We start from the raw sequence: 13213 nt of genomic DNA on the forward strand, positions 1-13213 counted from the left end.
AGCACTTCTAGGGCTGTGTCCCAAAAAGATCATACAAATTGGAAAAGAACCCACATGTGCAAAAATATTTATAGCAGCTCTTTTTGTGGTGGCAAAGAATTGGAAATTGAGGGGATGCCCATCCATTGGGGAATGGCTGAACAAGTTATGGTATAGGAATGTGATGGAATACTATTGTGGTATAAGAAATGACGAGCAGGCAGTCTTCAGAAAAACCTGGAAAGACTTGTATGGACTGATGCTGAGTGAAGTGAGCAGAACCAGGAGAATGTTGTACACAGTAACAGCCACATTGTGCAATTACTAACTTTGATAGACTTAGACTTTCTCAGCAATGCAAGGATCTAAGACACCTCCAAAAGACTCTTGATGGAAAATGCTGTCCACATCCAGCGAAAGAACTATGGGATTTTAATGCAGATTGAAGCATACTATTTGCTATTTCTTTCTTCTGTTTTGTTTTGTTTCCTCTTTCTTGTGATTTCTCTTATTCATTCTGATTCTTCCTTATAACATGATTAATGTGAAAATATGTTTAATAGGAATGTATATGTAAAGCCTATATCAGATTGCATGCCATCTTGGGGAGGGAGAGAGAGAGGAAGAGGAAGAAAACATTTAAACTCAAAAGTTTATAGAAGTAATTGTTGATAAATCAAAATAGATTAATAAAAAAATTTAAAAAAGGAAATCTTACCTCAGGAGTTTAAGAACCAAGTAATATAGAAAATAAAAAATTTCAATTTCATTGCCTTTGGGCAAAAAGAAAGAACTCCATGCCTTGTCATGAAAAGTGTCTGTTTTCTTCACAAGCCCATTTAGGGTGCCATTTAAGTATTCATCAGGCATTATTGGACATATGCTCCAAAGAGGCCAAAGAAAGAAGGATCCCACATACACTACAATATTAATAGCACTTGTAGCAGAAAAAAAAGCAAACCAAATGGCTGCTGATCAGATAAATGGGAATTGTTTGAAGAAATTTTGATACATGAATATAAGATATTTTAAAGGAAAAAAGTAAAAAGAATTTAAAACCTTGAAAAGACTAGTATGAACACAATTATTGTAATGACGTAAACAAAAAGAACTTGGAAAGACAGCCCAAATCAGGTTAATCGTAATGACCAATTTTTGTCCCTTTAAATGAGATATTTGTAAAGTACTTAGCACAATGCTTGGCACATTAATAGTAAGACTTAATAAATTCTTATTCTCTTCTCTTCCTCTTCCCTCTCTGATCTCTTCTTGATAGCAAGATGGCAGACCATAGGTGCAGAAAATTGTATGTACCATTAGATAAGGTTGTTTCATAAATCAATTTTAAAATAAATTTATTTACTTTGGGTTTCCAATATTCACTTCCATAAGATTTGGAGTTTTCTTTTGTTTCTTTTTTTTGCTTTTTGGTGAGGCAGTCAGGGTTAAGTGACTTGCCCAAGGTCCCACAGCTAGTAAGAGCCAAGTGTCTGAGGCCAGATTTGAACTTAGGTCCTCCTGACTCCACGGCCAGAGTTCTATCCACTGCGCCACCTAGCTGCCTCAGAGTTCCAAATTTTCTCCCCATCTCTCCCCTCCCGCCACCCCAAAATGGTGCGTAATTTGATATAGGCTCAACATATACATTCATATTAAACCTGTTTTCACATTAGTAATGTTGTAAAGTAGAATTAGAACCAATGGGAGAAACCATGAGAAAGAAGAAACAAAACAAAAAGAGAGATAACAAACAATATGCTTTGATCTGTCTTCAGACTCCATGGTTCTTTTTTCTGGATGTAAACAGCATTTTCCATCATGACTCTTTTGGAGTTGTCTTAGATCCTCACATTGCTAAGAAGAGGTAAGTCTGTGAAAGTTAGTCATCGCATAATGTGGCTGTTACTGTGTACAATGTCCTCCTGGTTCTGCTCACTTCAGTCAGCATCAATTCATATAAGTCTTTCCAGGGTTTTCTGTAGTCCTTCTGCTCATCATTTCTTATAACACAATAGTATTCCATTATATTCATAGACCACAACTTGTTCAGCCATTCCCCAAATGATGGGCATCCCCTCAGTTTCCAATTCTTTTTTTTTCTTTTTTCAGTTTCCAATTCTTTCCACCACTAAAAGAGCTGCTATATTTTTGTACATGGGGGTCCTTTTCCCATTTGTATGATCTCTTTGAGATATAGACCTAGAAGTGGTCTGAGGATATGCACAGTTTTATAGCCCTTTGGGCATAGTTCCAAATTGCTTTCCAGAATGGTTGGATCAGTTCACAAATCCACCAATAATGCATTAGTGTTGCAATTTTCCCACATCTTTTCCAACATTTATCATTTTCATGTTTTGTCATGTTGGCCAATCTGATAGATGTGATGTGGTACCTCTGAGTTGTTTTGATTTGCATTTGTCTAATCAATTGTGAATCAATTTTGCTAAAGTGTTTTTCAATATTCTAAGGGAAGGTTCACTGGTGGATAGATGGACATGGTATAACAATGGTGTAAAAAACAAAAGGTATCATTAACACTTTAAAAAAAAAAAGGCTAGGTTGGTGACCAAATGTTCCAACTTTGGGCCATGAAGTCTCCATGATTCCAATAGAGCCATGGGTGAGTCATTCTCACCAGAGATCATCATCTAAGTTTTTACCAATTGTGAAACCATTTCAGCAGGCAAGTTCCTCTCAACTGCTTGGTTACCTTGGCCTTAGAGGCTGTGACCCTGGTGTTGTGACTCTGCTACAGTGTCTCTGCAAGGAAAATGGGCCTGAATTTAAAACCAGAAGTTGGTATAAACCAGAGAATGATTTCCAGCTTGGAATGACAGACTCTAAAAGAGACAATGTCAAGTAGGGATTTTTTTATTCTGGGTATTTATTATTTTCTCTTAGAATATTTTCACTCTGAATGAAGTAGTCCTATGTGTCCTATGACTTGTAAACGATTCACATCTTTCTTCCTGGTCCTTAAGGGGTCACAGGTCTTCCTTGATTTTTCTCCAATCTTGAACAGAAAGTTCCTCTTGCTCATCAGACTCTTCTTCCTCAAATGACCACTAAATCAAAGGCAAGGGATTATGGGTGTGAAAGGAGAAGAAAGAAGGAAGGAAGGAAGCAAGGAAGGAAGAAAAAGAGGGAGGGAGGGAGGAAAGAAGAAAGGGAGAAAGGAAGGGAGGAAGGAAAGAAGGAAGGAAGGAAGGAATGAGGGAGGGAGGGAAAAAGGATGGAGAGAAGGAGGAAGGAAGAAATAGAGGAGAGAGGGGGGAAGAGAGGGAGAGAGAGAGAGGTTATTCTTATTGCATGTGTTTTGTCCTATTGCTAAAGTCCCTTGATTAGCCCAGCAACAAAAATTAAAAAACACGTTGGATGTAATAGGCTTATCTAGGCACACCCAAACAAGATGGTGAATACATGGTTGTTACAAAAATAATAATGAGATGGTCTCCCTCACCTAATCACGTTAAAATGAGTGTACAATTCAATCATCATGCACATACACATACTCATACAAGACATATATCTATATGGTATAAATTGAGACCTTAAAAGTCTCCTGTTCCCAAATATCTCTCCTCTATCTGCCATCTTGCTGAAATTCCACCATTTGGGTTTTTGTTCTTTGGCATTAAGGAATTGCTAGTTCTAGGAGACCTTTTTAAAATGCAAATGTAGCCAGAAATGATAACAAATTAAGCTATTATCATCTATAAACAACTTATTGTGAATTTGATCAGTTTCCTCTGGAAGAATTAGTGCAAGACACTGAAGGAATTCAAATTATTCCTCCTACTCTTCTTTCTCTTCCTCTTCCTCCTCTTCCAACTCATGTTTATAAGAATCATTCTTTTTATGAAGCCTTTTATGTACACTATTTCATCTGATCTTCACAATAGCTCTGTGATGGGTATATATAGTAGGATTTTTGTCCCCACTTGGCAAATAAGAAAATTAGTAAAGAGATGACATATCCAAGGTCCACGGATAGTAAATGGCACAGTGTCAGGACTTAAACCCAGGTCCTTTGCCTCCAAGTATGGCAGAATAATTTTGGGGCATGCATGTGGACAAACCTGAATGGGGTACTACAATGAAGCATTCAGGATACTAGGGGGCAAGGCCAGGGAATAGGAAGAAAGCTTAGAAAATGAGCTTAGAGGACAATCAAAACAAATTTCAAAGACTTTCATGGGTTTAGTCTTACAAATATGTCCAAATTACATGACTATCTAATTGTGTCTTTGTAAAGATGTAACATGAAGACTCCATTCTTGGGGGTCTGCCTTCAGAGTCAAAACTAGGAAACTCTTTCACTTGCATGTAAAATATTTGGTGAGAAATGGGGTAAAAGCAATGCAAAGGACTTCAGGAATTGGTTTATAGCTGGCCCAGAGGGCAATCTAACCACTGATACAGCTGAATCAAGAGAAGGGGCAGCCCATCTCCCAGAGAGTCAAATCAGAGCTCCCAGGAGTGTTGAGAGGGAAGCTAGCCCAGGATAAGGCTCTCTTAAAGAGATAGTAGGCTAATGCTTGAATCTTTTTATATAGTGAAGTTTCCTGTTGTCCCAACTCAAATAGTAGGGATAGCAGCAACTGCATCTTATCTAACTCCCTATCAAATAGAGGAAAGGGTTTGAAAAGGTACATATGGGACGAGGATATATGCACAGAGAGATGATAGAAAGCTCACTACATTTGGAGTCAGAGGATGTGTGTTCAAATCTTGCCTCTTCTCCTTACTACTTTGTATGACTGTGGGAAAATCATTCCCTGTATCTGGTCCGCAATTTCCTCAGCTGTAAAATGATGGGGTTGAGCTAGATAACCTCTTAGGTCCCTTCCAGCTCTAAGTCTATATTTCTATGAATTCTAAAGTTCTCTCTTTCCTCATCTTCATCCCATGAACTAAATCAATCAATGAGGACTTCACTGAATGTTAACCACCTAGGGAGAAGGCAGAGGTATGCTTGATGGGACTATCAAGATCTTCAGTCTATGAAGGGCTAACTGAGGGTCCTATAACCCTTTTAAAAATTTTATCAGGCAAAGATGTCTCATCTGATTTCCTAGTGGAAGGAAAATTGTTCCCCTTCTTTCTACTTTGTCTCTTGACCGTTGACATCCTCTATTCCCCTCCACTGTTCCAGGACTGCCACCCAGAATAGTTTATCTCTGTAGCTGTACCAGTTTCAATAATATAACTTGCTGTGGCAGAAAAGGTGATGGTGATGATGATGAAGATAATAATGTAATAACTCATTCAAAACACAGCCAAATATTGAATCAACCCTTTATTCCTGGTATAAATCCAACATGTCATAGTATATAATTTTGTTAACATAATATAACCACTTTGCTGATATTTTATTCAATATATTTCCATTTATAATTATTCAAGGTTTTGATCTATACTTTTCTTTTTCTGCTTTATCTATACCTGATTTAGGTCAAGAGCATGTTTGTCTCACAAAAAGAACTTAGTAAGATATTCTTTCTCTATTTTTGCAAAAAATTTATGTAATATTATGATTAATTGTTCTTTTAATATTTGACAGAATTCACTTGGAGGTGAAATCAGGTGGTCCCAGGTTGCTTTCCCTGACCCTTTGGGAGGTTTTTTTTTGAGGGGGGAAGTCTTCTTTAATTTCTTTCTTGGAGCCCAGTATTGTACTGTGAATCTGGGTACTTCGTATTTTTATAAATATTACTCTGTTTCATTTGTTATCAGTTTTGTTGGCATACAAGTAGGTGAAATAGTTCTTAATAATGTCCTTTATTTCACTTTCATCTATGAATTCTCTTTTTTCCTTTTTGATTTTAGCAATTTGATTTTCTCTTTCTGTTATCAGATTACCTAAGAACTTATCTACTTTAAAAAACACCTCCTAGGTTTATTTACCAGTCATTGTACTTTATGTTTGTTAACACTTTTATTTACTTATTTTTTTTTCAAAATCTCTATTTTTGCATTTGGTGGAGTTTTTTATTTGTAGCTTTTCTATTTATTTTTTAGTTGTCCCAATTCTTTGAACTTTTCTTTCTTTTGCTGAAAGTGTTTAGAGATATACATTTCCCCTAAAAATTGGTTTGATTATATCCCCAAAACTTTGACATCATGTTTCTTGTCATTTTCTTTAATAAAGTTACCTATTCTTTCTATTATTTGTTCTTTCACCCACCAATTCTCTAGGGTTAAATTATTTAGTCTCCCTTTGTCTTTGTATATTTTTTTCAAACACCCCTTATTGGTTACAATTGTATTAAGTTATGGTCAGAATGAATGTTTAATATTTCTGCTTTTCTACATTTGTTTATGAGGTTTTTTATGTCCTAGAAAATGGTCAGTTTCATTCAAGTTGCCATATGCAACTGATACACACACATATTCCTATTGAATAATCCCTAGAAATCCATCACATCTATTTTTTAAAAAAATTCTACATAAGTCATTAACTTCTTTCTTACTTATCTTTTTGTTAAACTTGTTCTGAAAGATGTGTATTGAACTATCCAATTATTAAAGTTTTGTTGTCTATTTCTCCCATAATTCTGTTAACCTTTTTTCAAGTACTTGGATGCTATGCCATTTGGTGCATATATACTAAGTACTGATATTATTTCATTATCTGTGTCTTTAAGCTTCAATATGCCTGAAGCATTAAAAATTTTGTTTCAATCCTTCATTTTAACTCTTTGTGAATCTTTAGGTTTCAAGTGTATTTTTATAAACAACATATTATTGAATTCTTCCAATTTTATTTCACTACTCTTTTCTATTTTGAGTGAATCCATACTATTTACTTTCACTATTATGATTGTGCCTTGTACATTTCCCTTCATCTCATGCTTTTCTTTTCTTTTCTTCCTGCTCCCTTTTTAGAAAAAAAAGGATAGAGAAAGAGAAGGCTTATGATCAACACTAATAATCTGTAATTGAAGTGAACTGTTCCTATTCAATTGTTCCTCCCTTCTTCACCAAGCCCAGACCCTGCTTACTAGTTTGTATACTTTCTAATCCTTTCCTTATGCTCATCTTTCCAAAGCTTAGCCAGTTTTTGTGTTTATCTGCTCCCATGCCACTTCCCTGGGATGATTCCTCTTCTCTGCTCCTGCTAGCTTCTACATTGTTCTGAGCTCATGGTGGTTCCCCTAGTGCCCCTTCTACCAGTTTCTTCCAGTTATTTATTTGTTTGTATATGTTCAGCTCTGGACTACACAGATGAGGTAAGGATACATGAAGCTTTTCCTGATCACTCCAGATGCTCATATCTTTCCCCAAGAAATTTGCTTTGCATTAATTTATTTTTCCCTTATAGAATGTAAACTCTCTGAAGGTAAGAACTATTTAATTTTTGTTTATGTGTGTGTGTGTGTGTGTGTGTGTGTGTGTGTATGTTGTCTGTACATCTATGTTAGGCCAGAGTTTAACACAGGTCCTGGCCAATATTTGATGCCTAATACAGCAAATGCTTGTTGCCTGCCTCTCTGACTGACCAATTGAAACACACCCATGGCAGAAGTGATTTGAGAAACTGTTAGAGCCCTGCAAAAAGTCAGAGGAAGATTATATTACTATCTAGCTTATCTATACTATATACATATATATATAACAAAACTTGAATGCCATTTTGCCCAGTTAGAGGTAACAAAAAAGAAAACTGCAGAATGGAATCAATAAATCAAAAAAATATTAGAAATTTTAGATTACCTTAATCAGCAGTTGAAATCAAGTCAAAAGGTTAAAGTGATATAAGGAGTCAAAGCAGCAAAAAAAAAATTCTCTTTAATTTAAACCCATGTTACAGAAGCTTGAGAACAACTAAATCAAAGAAGATACAGAACACCTGAAGAAGGAAAACTTCAGGTCACCTATGTGGTTGCCAGAAGTCCAACACAACCAAAATATGAGTTGGGCCAAATGCAAAAGTTTGAGTGCCATTAATATAATGAAGGACAGAAGACTCAGGTCAAGAGAGGTGACTGAAATTCTAGCTTCTTTGCAAAACTGGATAGTGCTAAGACTGGATAAGAGCAATAATTATTGCTTCAAATGTTCCAAAGCAGAGCCAGAATTACAAGCAAAGCATTCTACCAACTTTTTCTCAGACGCAAGTCTGATTCCATTCTTTCTTTCTTTCTTTCTTTCTTAAGGCAATTGGGGTTAAGTGACTTGCCCAGGGTCACACAGCTAGTAAGTGTGTCAAGTGTTTGGTCTAAGGCCGGATTTGAACTCAGGTCCTCCTGACTTCAGGGCCAGTGCTCTATCTACTGCACTACCTAGCTGCCCCAGATTCCATTCTTTCTTAAGAGAAGCCATTGTACATCTAAATCCAAAAGCAGCTAACTGGCACAGTGGATAGATTGCTGGACCTGGAATCAGAAAACCTGAGCTCAAATCTGGCTTCAGACACTTAACCTCTGTCTGCTCCCATTTCCACAATTGCAAAATGCAGATGATTATACTTCTATAGTTGCTACTAGGATTAAATGAGATAATATTTGTAAAATCCTTAATAAATGCTTATTTCCTTCCTTCCAGTAGATGACACTAGTTACTTGTCCAGATATAAACCCATTATGTGTTTCTGTATTTTATATGAAATATTCATAGTTTGCATCACCAAAAAAAAAATCTGTGTATACTTAAAAGAAAACAATATTTTGGCTAAGAAACAAAATAAGCATGTCCAAAAGTCTCAGGAGGATAAAGAGCAACTTATGATCAATCACTAATTGTTGAATAAACTTCCCAAAAGCACCATGGCATTTATACTGCTTTTAAAGATTATATCAAGCCCTTTGACTCAATTATGGCTTATTCACATGCTATGAATATAAGAAAGAGAACATGTATTAAGAATGTTAGAGTTTTTGAAGACCACCTGGAAAATTGTTTCTTATTTAAGACATTAATGTGGGATGAAGTGCAGGTCACATCCGTTGTCCTATCTACTCCTGAAGTTGTCCTAAAGATGCTTTCAGTAAGCTTACAGAAGATGAATTCAACCTCAACACCTTTATCCAGTTACAAAAGGTATAAATTTTAACTACCTGAGTTCAATACTTTTTAGTCATGACTGACACCTTGTGACCCCATTTGGGGTTTTCTTGACAAAGACACTGGAGTGGTTTGCTATTTCCTTCTCCAGCCAATTTTGCAGATGAGGAAATCGAAGCATACCTTAAGTGACTTGCCTAGGGTCACACAGCTAGTATGTGTCTGAAGCTAAATTTGAACTCAGAAAGATGAGTCTTGCTGACTCCTGACTGGCACTATATCCACTGAGCCACCTAGCAGCCAGGGAACTTCCTGAGCAATAGTATACTAAATTTGAAACATCAAAGAACAATAATAGTAGGATGGTGACTTGCACCAAGACCATTCCTACGTAAATTCTATTGAATATAAAATAAGAAAGGAAAAAATAATAGTAGCAGATATTAATGTAGCAGTTTATATACATTATGTCATCTGGGCCTCCTAATAACCCTCTGACATAAGTACTACAGGTATTATTATCTCCATTTTAGAGATGAGGAAACTGAGGATTAAAGAAGTTAAGTGACTTGTTCAGGGTCACTTAGCTAGTAAGTCTCTGCTGCAGGATTCAAACCCAGATCTCCCTGACACCAATACCAGCCCCCTGTCCATTGTCCCATACTATCACTCTGAAGGGCATTTAGTTGACTTCAATAGGAAGACAACTACAAGAGCTTTCTTCCCAGATACCCAGGAGAAGAAAGAATTGGCAGTGTTCTCCAGAAGCCTGACTAAAAGTAACTCCCATTTGATTTAAGACTTGGTAAGAGGAAGATGAGTAAGCTACCTATGTCCTTCCTGACCTCGAGACAGAGATTTGGATTCAGGACTATCACTGGGTAAGTTTTAAAAAAAATTTTCAACAGGTAAGGCCAAAAGATAAATATAGATTTATATGTATATGTATACATGTGTGTATACATGTGTACACACACATACAATATGTATTTACATACACATATACACATAAAGTTATATGTGCATACATGTATACCCACATATACAAACATACACACACACACACACACACACACAAGCATAGCATCCTACAATCCTTGAACTGAATAAGTTCACCTCTCATCTTTATCTAGTCCATTCCCCTGCCTTAAAATAGATAATACACCTAAGCCAGTCCTTGATTCTAAGGAGGAAGAGACTGTGATACTGACTGCAGGTCCATCCTAGTGTGCCATTGGTCTTTTAATTACTAGTTCCTGATGTCCCTAAGTTGGGCATAATAATTAAGAATAAATTAAGACAGCCTTTACCTCCTCTGATTCCATTTGAGACTTGATTTCTTTTTCCACAAATTCAATAAAGGCATCCAGGGTATATTCGCCATTATATGGTACAACCTAGGAAAAAAGAAAAGCAAAACACAAGATAGTGGTTTTACTTCCCTTGAAATTACAGAAGGAAAGCAAATTATGGCTACCTAATTATCACATGGATTTGGAGTTGGAATGGGCTTTAAACATCATCTCATCAAAAGCTCTCATCTCACAAAAGAGGAAACTGAGGCCCAGAAAACTTTAAAAGTGACTTGTCTAAGGTCAGGATTTAAAACACTGTCCTCTGACTCCAAATCCTGTTTCCTTTCCAAAATGCCATACTCCTTGGCCCAAGGATTCCACATATGGTAATAACTGATAGGGTGTTACTACAGTTTTGCGCTTTAATAACTTCAAAAATATAAATGTTATAAAATTATAAAAGTGTCATTTGAAACGTTATTTAAAATATTTAAATATTGATATATCTCTTATTAAAATTCAACATAACCACCATCCTACACTATACGTTGCTCTAGGCAACTTTCAAACTTTTAAAAAACATCAGCTGCTACTCAGTGACTCAAAGGATTGCATTTCTATTCCTAGCCTTAAGATCATTCAGAGAATGAGGTTTTTATGCATACATGACAGTTTTGACATGACCTCTACCAGAAAAAGTCTATTAGAGATAGATTAAGCAATCTAGGTGGCCAAGTAAGAGGTCTTCCACAACTAATCTACTGGTCTAAGAAAGCATCATCCAGAAACTACTGCATGCAGAAAACATAATGACAGAGTGTTCCATCTTGTCAAAATTAAAATTTTATTATTCAAAGTTCACAAAACTATGTAAGTGTAGAAGGAAGGTAAATAATTCAATTTTCAACTGATAAGTTTTTTCTAAGTCTATAGTATTTGTACTTCTGAAGTTACTAAAGTGTTTAAATGTCCTAAAGTTTTGGGACACCATCTGTGCAAGCATGTGTGCACACACACATATATATAGAGCTTGAAATGTTTCAAAGTCTCTTACATACCTTTTTTTCTCATTTGCTACAACTATTATGATTCCCATTTTACAGATAAGAGAACTGAGAGTCAGAGAGGTTACATGACTTATGTATAGTCCCCAAGCGAATGATAATCAGAATAAGAATTTGAATCAGGTCTTTCCAGAGTCCACTGTATTGTGATGTTTCTTCTGGTGTATAGTTTTTATAATCTTCCTGAAATAGCTGTTGCCTCTGGGATAATTTTTGAATGCCTCCACCTGGCAATTCAAGGTCTTTTAATTCCCAATCTTTCTGAGCAAGCAACCTTTCTTCCAACTACATCAGTCTCCTGAACACCCTACTCATTCCCATTTCCTTTTCTTAGCTCTAGTATTTTAACCTGCTTAGAATAGCCTGTTCCCACCCACTCCCTCCACCCATTTGAATCCTATACATCTTTCAACTCCCCGTCCAAGTATCTCCTCTGTGAAGGATGTTCTTCAACCACTCCAGTCCACACTAATCTCTCCCTTTTCTGAATTCTAGACACTGCATTGCTTAACACTTTATTGCTTCCTAACTGTTTTAATGTATTAGTCTTGTCTCCTCAGCTAAACCAGTAGTGTCAAACTCAAATAGAAACAGGGGCTGCAAAATGGTACATAAGTAGCCTGTGGCCACATATAACGACTTAGGAAACCACATATTAACATTACCTATGCTTTATTGTATTTTTATTTATTTTTGTTAAATATTCCCCAATTACATTTTAATCTGGTTCTGCTAGCCCTTGAGAGTGTTGTGAGCCATATGTGGTCCTCTGGCTGAGTGTTTGACACCCATGGACCCAACTCTGGGTCTCTGGGAGAAAGGAACCCTACATTATTCTTTGGCTTACACTCCAATACAGTGGCACCATACCAGCACAAAATAGGTGTTCAGGGAAAAAAACTAGCTGATAATTGAGAGGCAGTTGATGGGAGGGGTAGGGGGAGCACTGGGCTTGGAACCAGGCAGGACCATGGAATCTCAGATTTAGGGTTAAGAGGGACCATAGAGATCCTCTAATGAAGTAGTGTCAAATCCAAATAGAAATGGGGCCACTAAATCATACACAAGAATGTCTTATGCTGCTAAATCATACGTAAGAGAATGCTGAGGCAATAAAGAAACTGTAGCTGTTTCTTTATTGCAAAGATCAGCAATAATGAACTTCTGTCTCCCTCATTATTTTTTGCATCACTCTTATCACTGAACTTGTTTCTCATTCCTTATTATTTTTTAAGTCAATTTGCTTTATGTATTGGTCAAGCCTTCTCAAAAACAGACTAGTTTCTCTAAGGTATGATTCACTAAGAGTGGTTTTGTGTGTGTGTGTGTGTGTGTGTGTGTGTGTGAGACCTTGGGTGGATTAATAGCAAGAAGTTACTCACCTTGGGAACACCTAGAAATAGAAGGGAAAATTTTCCAAATCTTGGAGTTTCCCCAGCTGAGGAATTAATTGATTAATTAATTAATGAGTAACTAAAGAGATATTATTGATTCATGGTTATTCAGCTCCCTCAAAGCAGAGAAACCCAAGGGAATCTGGACCTAGATCCCAAATTGAATCAATCACGCATTACTGTTAGGAGACTTGGTAAAGAGAAGCTTTCTCTTGAAGCTTTTGAGTGGGTGGGGGAAGTTGGGCCCTCTTGCTCTCTCTCCAGCAGGTTAAAATTCCCTTTCTTATCCCACACTAAGGGAAAAGTCATACCCAGGGCACAGAAAGGGTCGAGTTAAGGGAAGTTGAGCCTGCGTCCCACATGAAAGAGTTAGTTTCCAAAATGCCTCTTGAGGGGCAGCTAGGTGGCTCAGTGGACAGAGTACCGGCACTAGAGTCAGGAGGACCTGAGTTCAAATCTGACCTCAGATACATAA

The 13213-nt window shown here is 36.7% G+C and overlaps 1 protein-coding gene across 4 annotated transcripts in view; it reads right to left on the reverse strand.

Annotated features, from left to right (window-relative positions):
- Positions 1-2834: 2834 nt before the first annotated feature.
- PDILT (protein disulfide isomerase like, testis expressed) overlaps positions 2835-13213 on the reverse strand; it is a 59085-nt gene continuing 48706 nt past the window's right edge. For all 4 annotated transcript variants that reach the window (XM_078152873.1, XM_078152874.1, XM_078152875.1 and 1 more), the window contains 2 exons: positions 10296-10382; positions 2835-3044 (listed from right to left, as the gene is read on the reverse strand). In XM_078152873.1, coding sequence (XP_078008999.1) covers positions 2964-3044; positions 10296-10382 — 168 coding nt within the window. In that variant the 3' untranslated portion in view covers positions 2835-2963. The remainder of the gene's footprint in view (positions 3045-10295; positions 10383-13213) is intronic.

Source organism: Phascolarctos cinereus, unplaced genomic scaffold (assembly GCF_003287225.1).
Source record: "Phascolarctos cinereus isolate Bilbo 61053 unplaced genomic scaffold, phaCin_HiC Scaffold_4;HRSCAF=312, whole genome shotgun sequence".
Lineage (NCBI taxonomy): Eukaryota > Metazoa > Chordata > Mammalia > Diprotodontia > Phascolarctidae > Phascolarctos > Phascolarctos cinereus.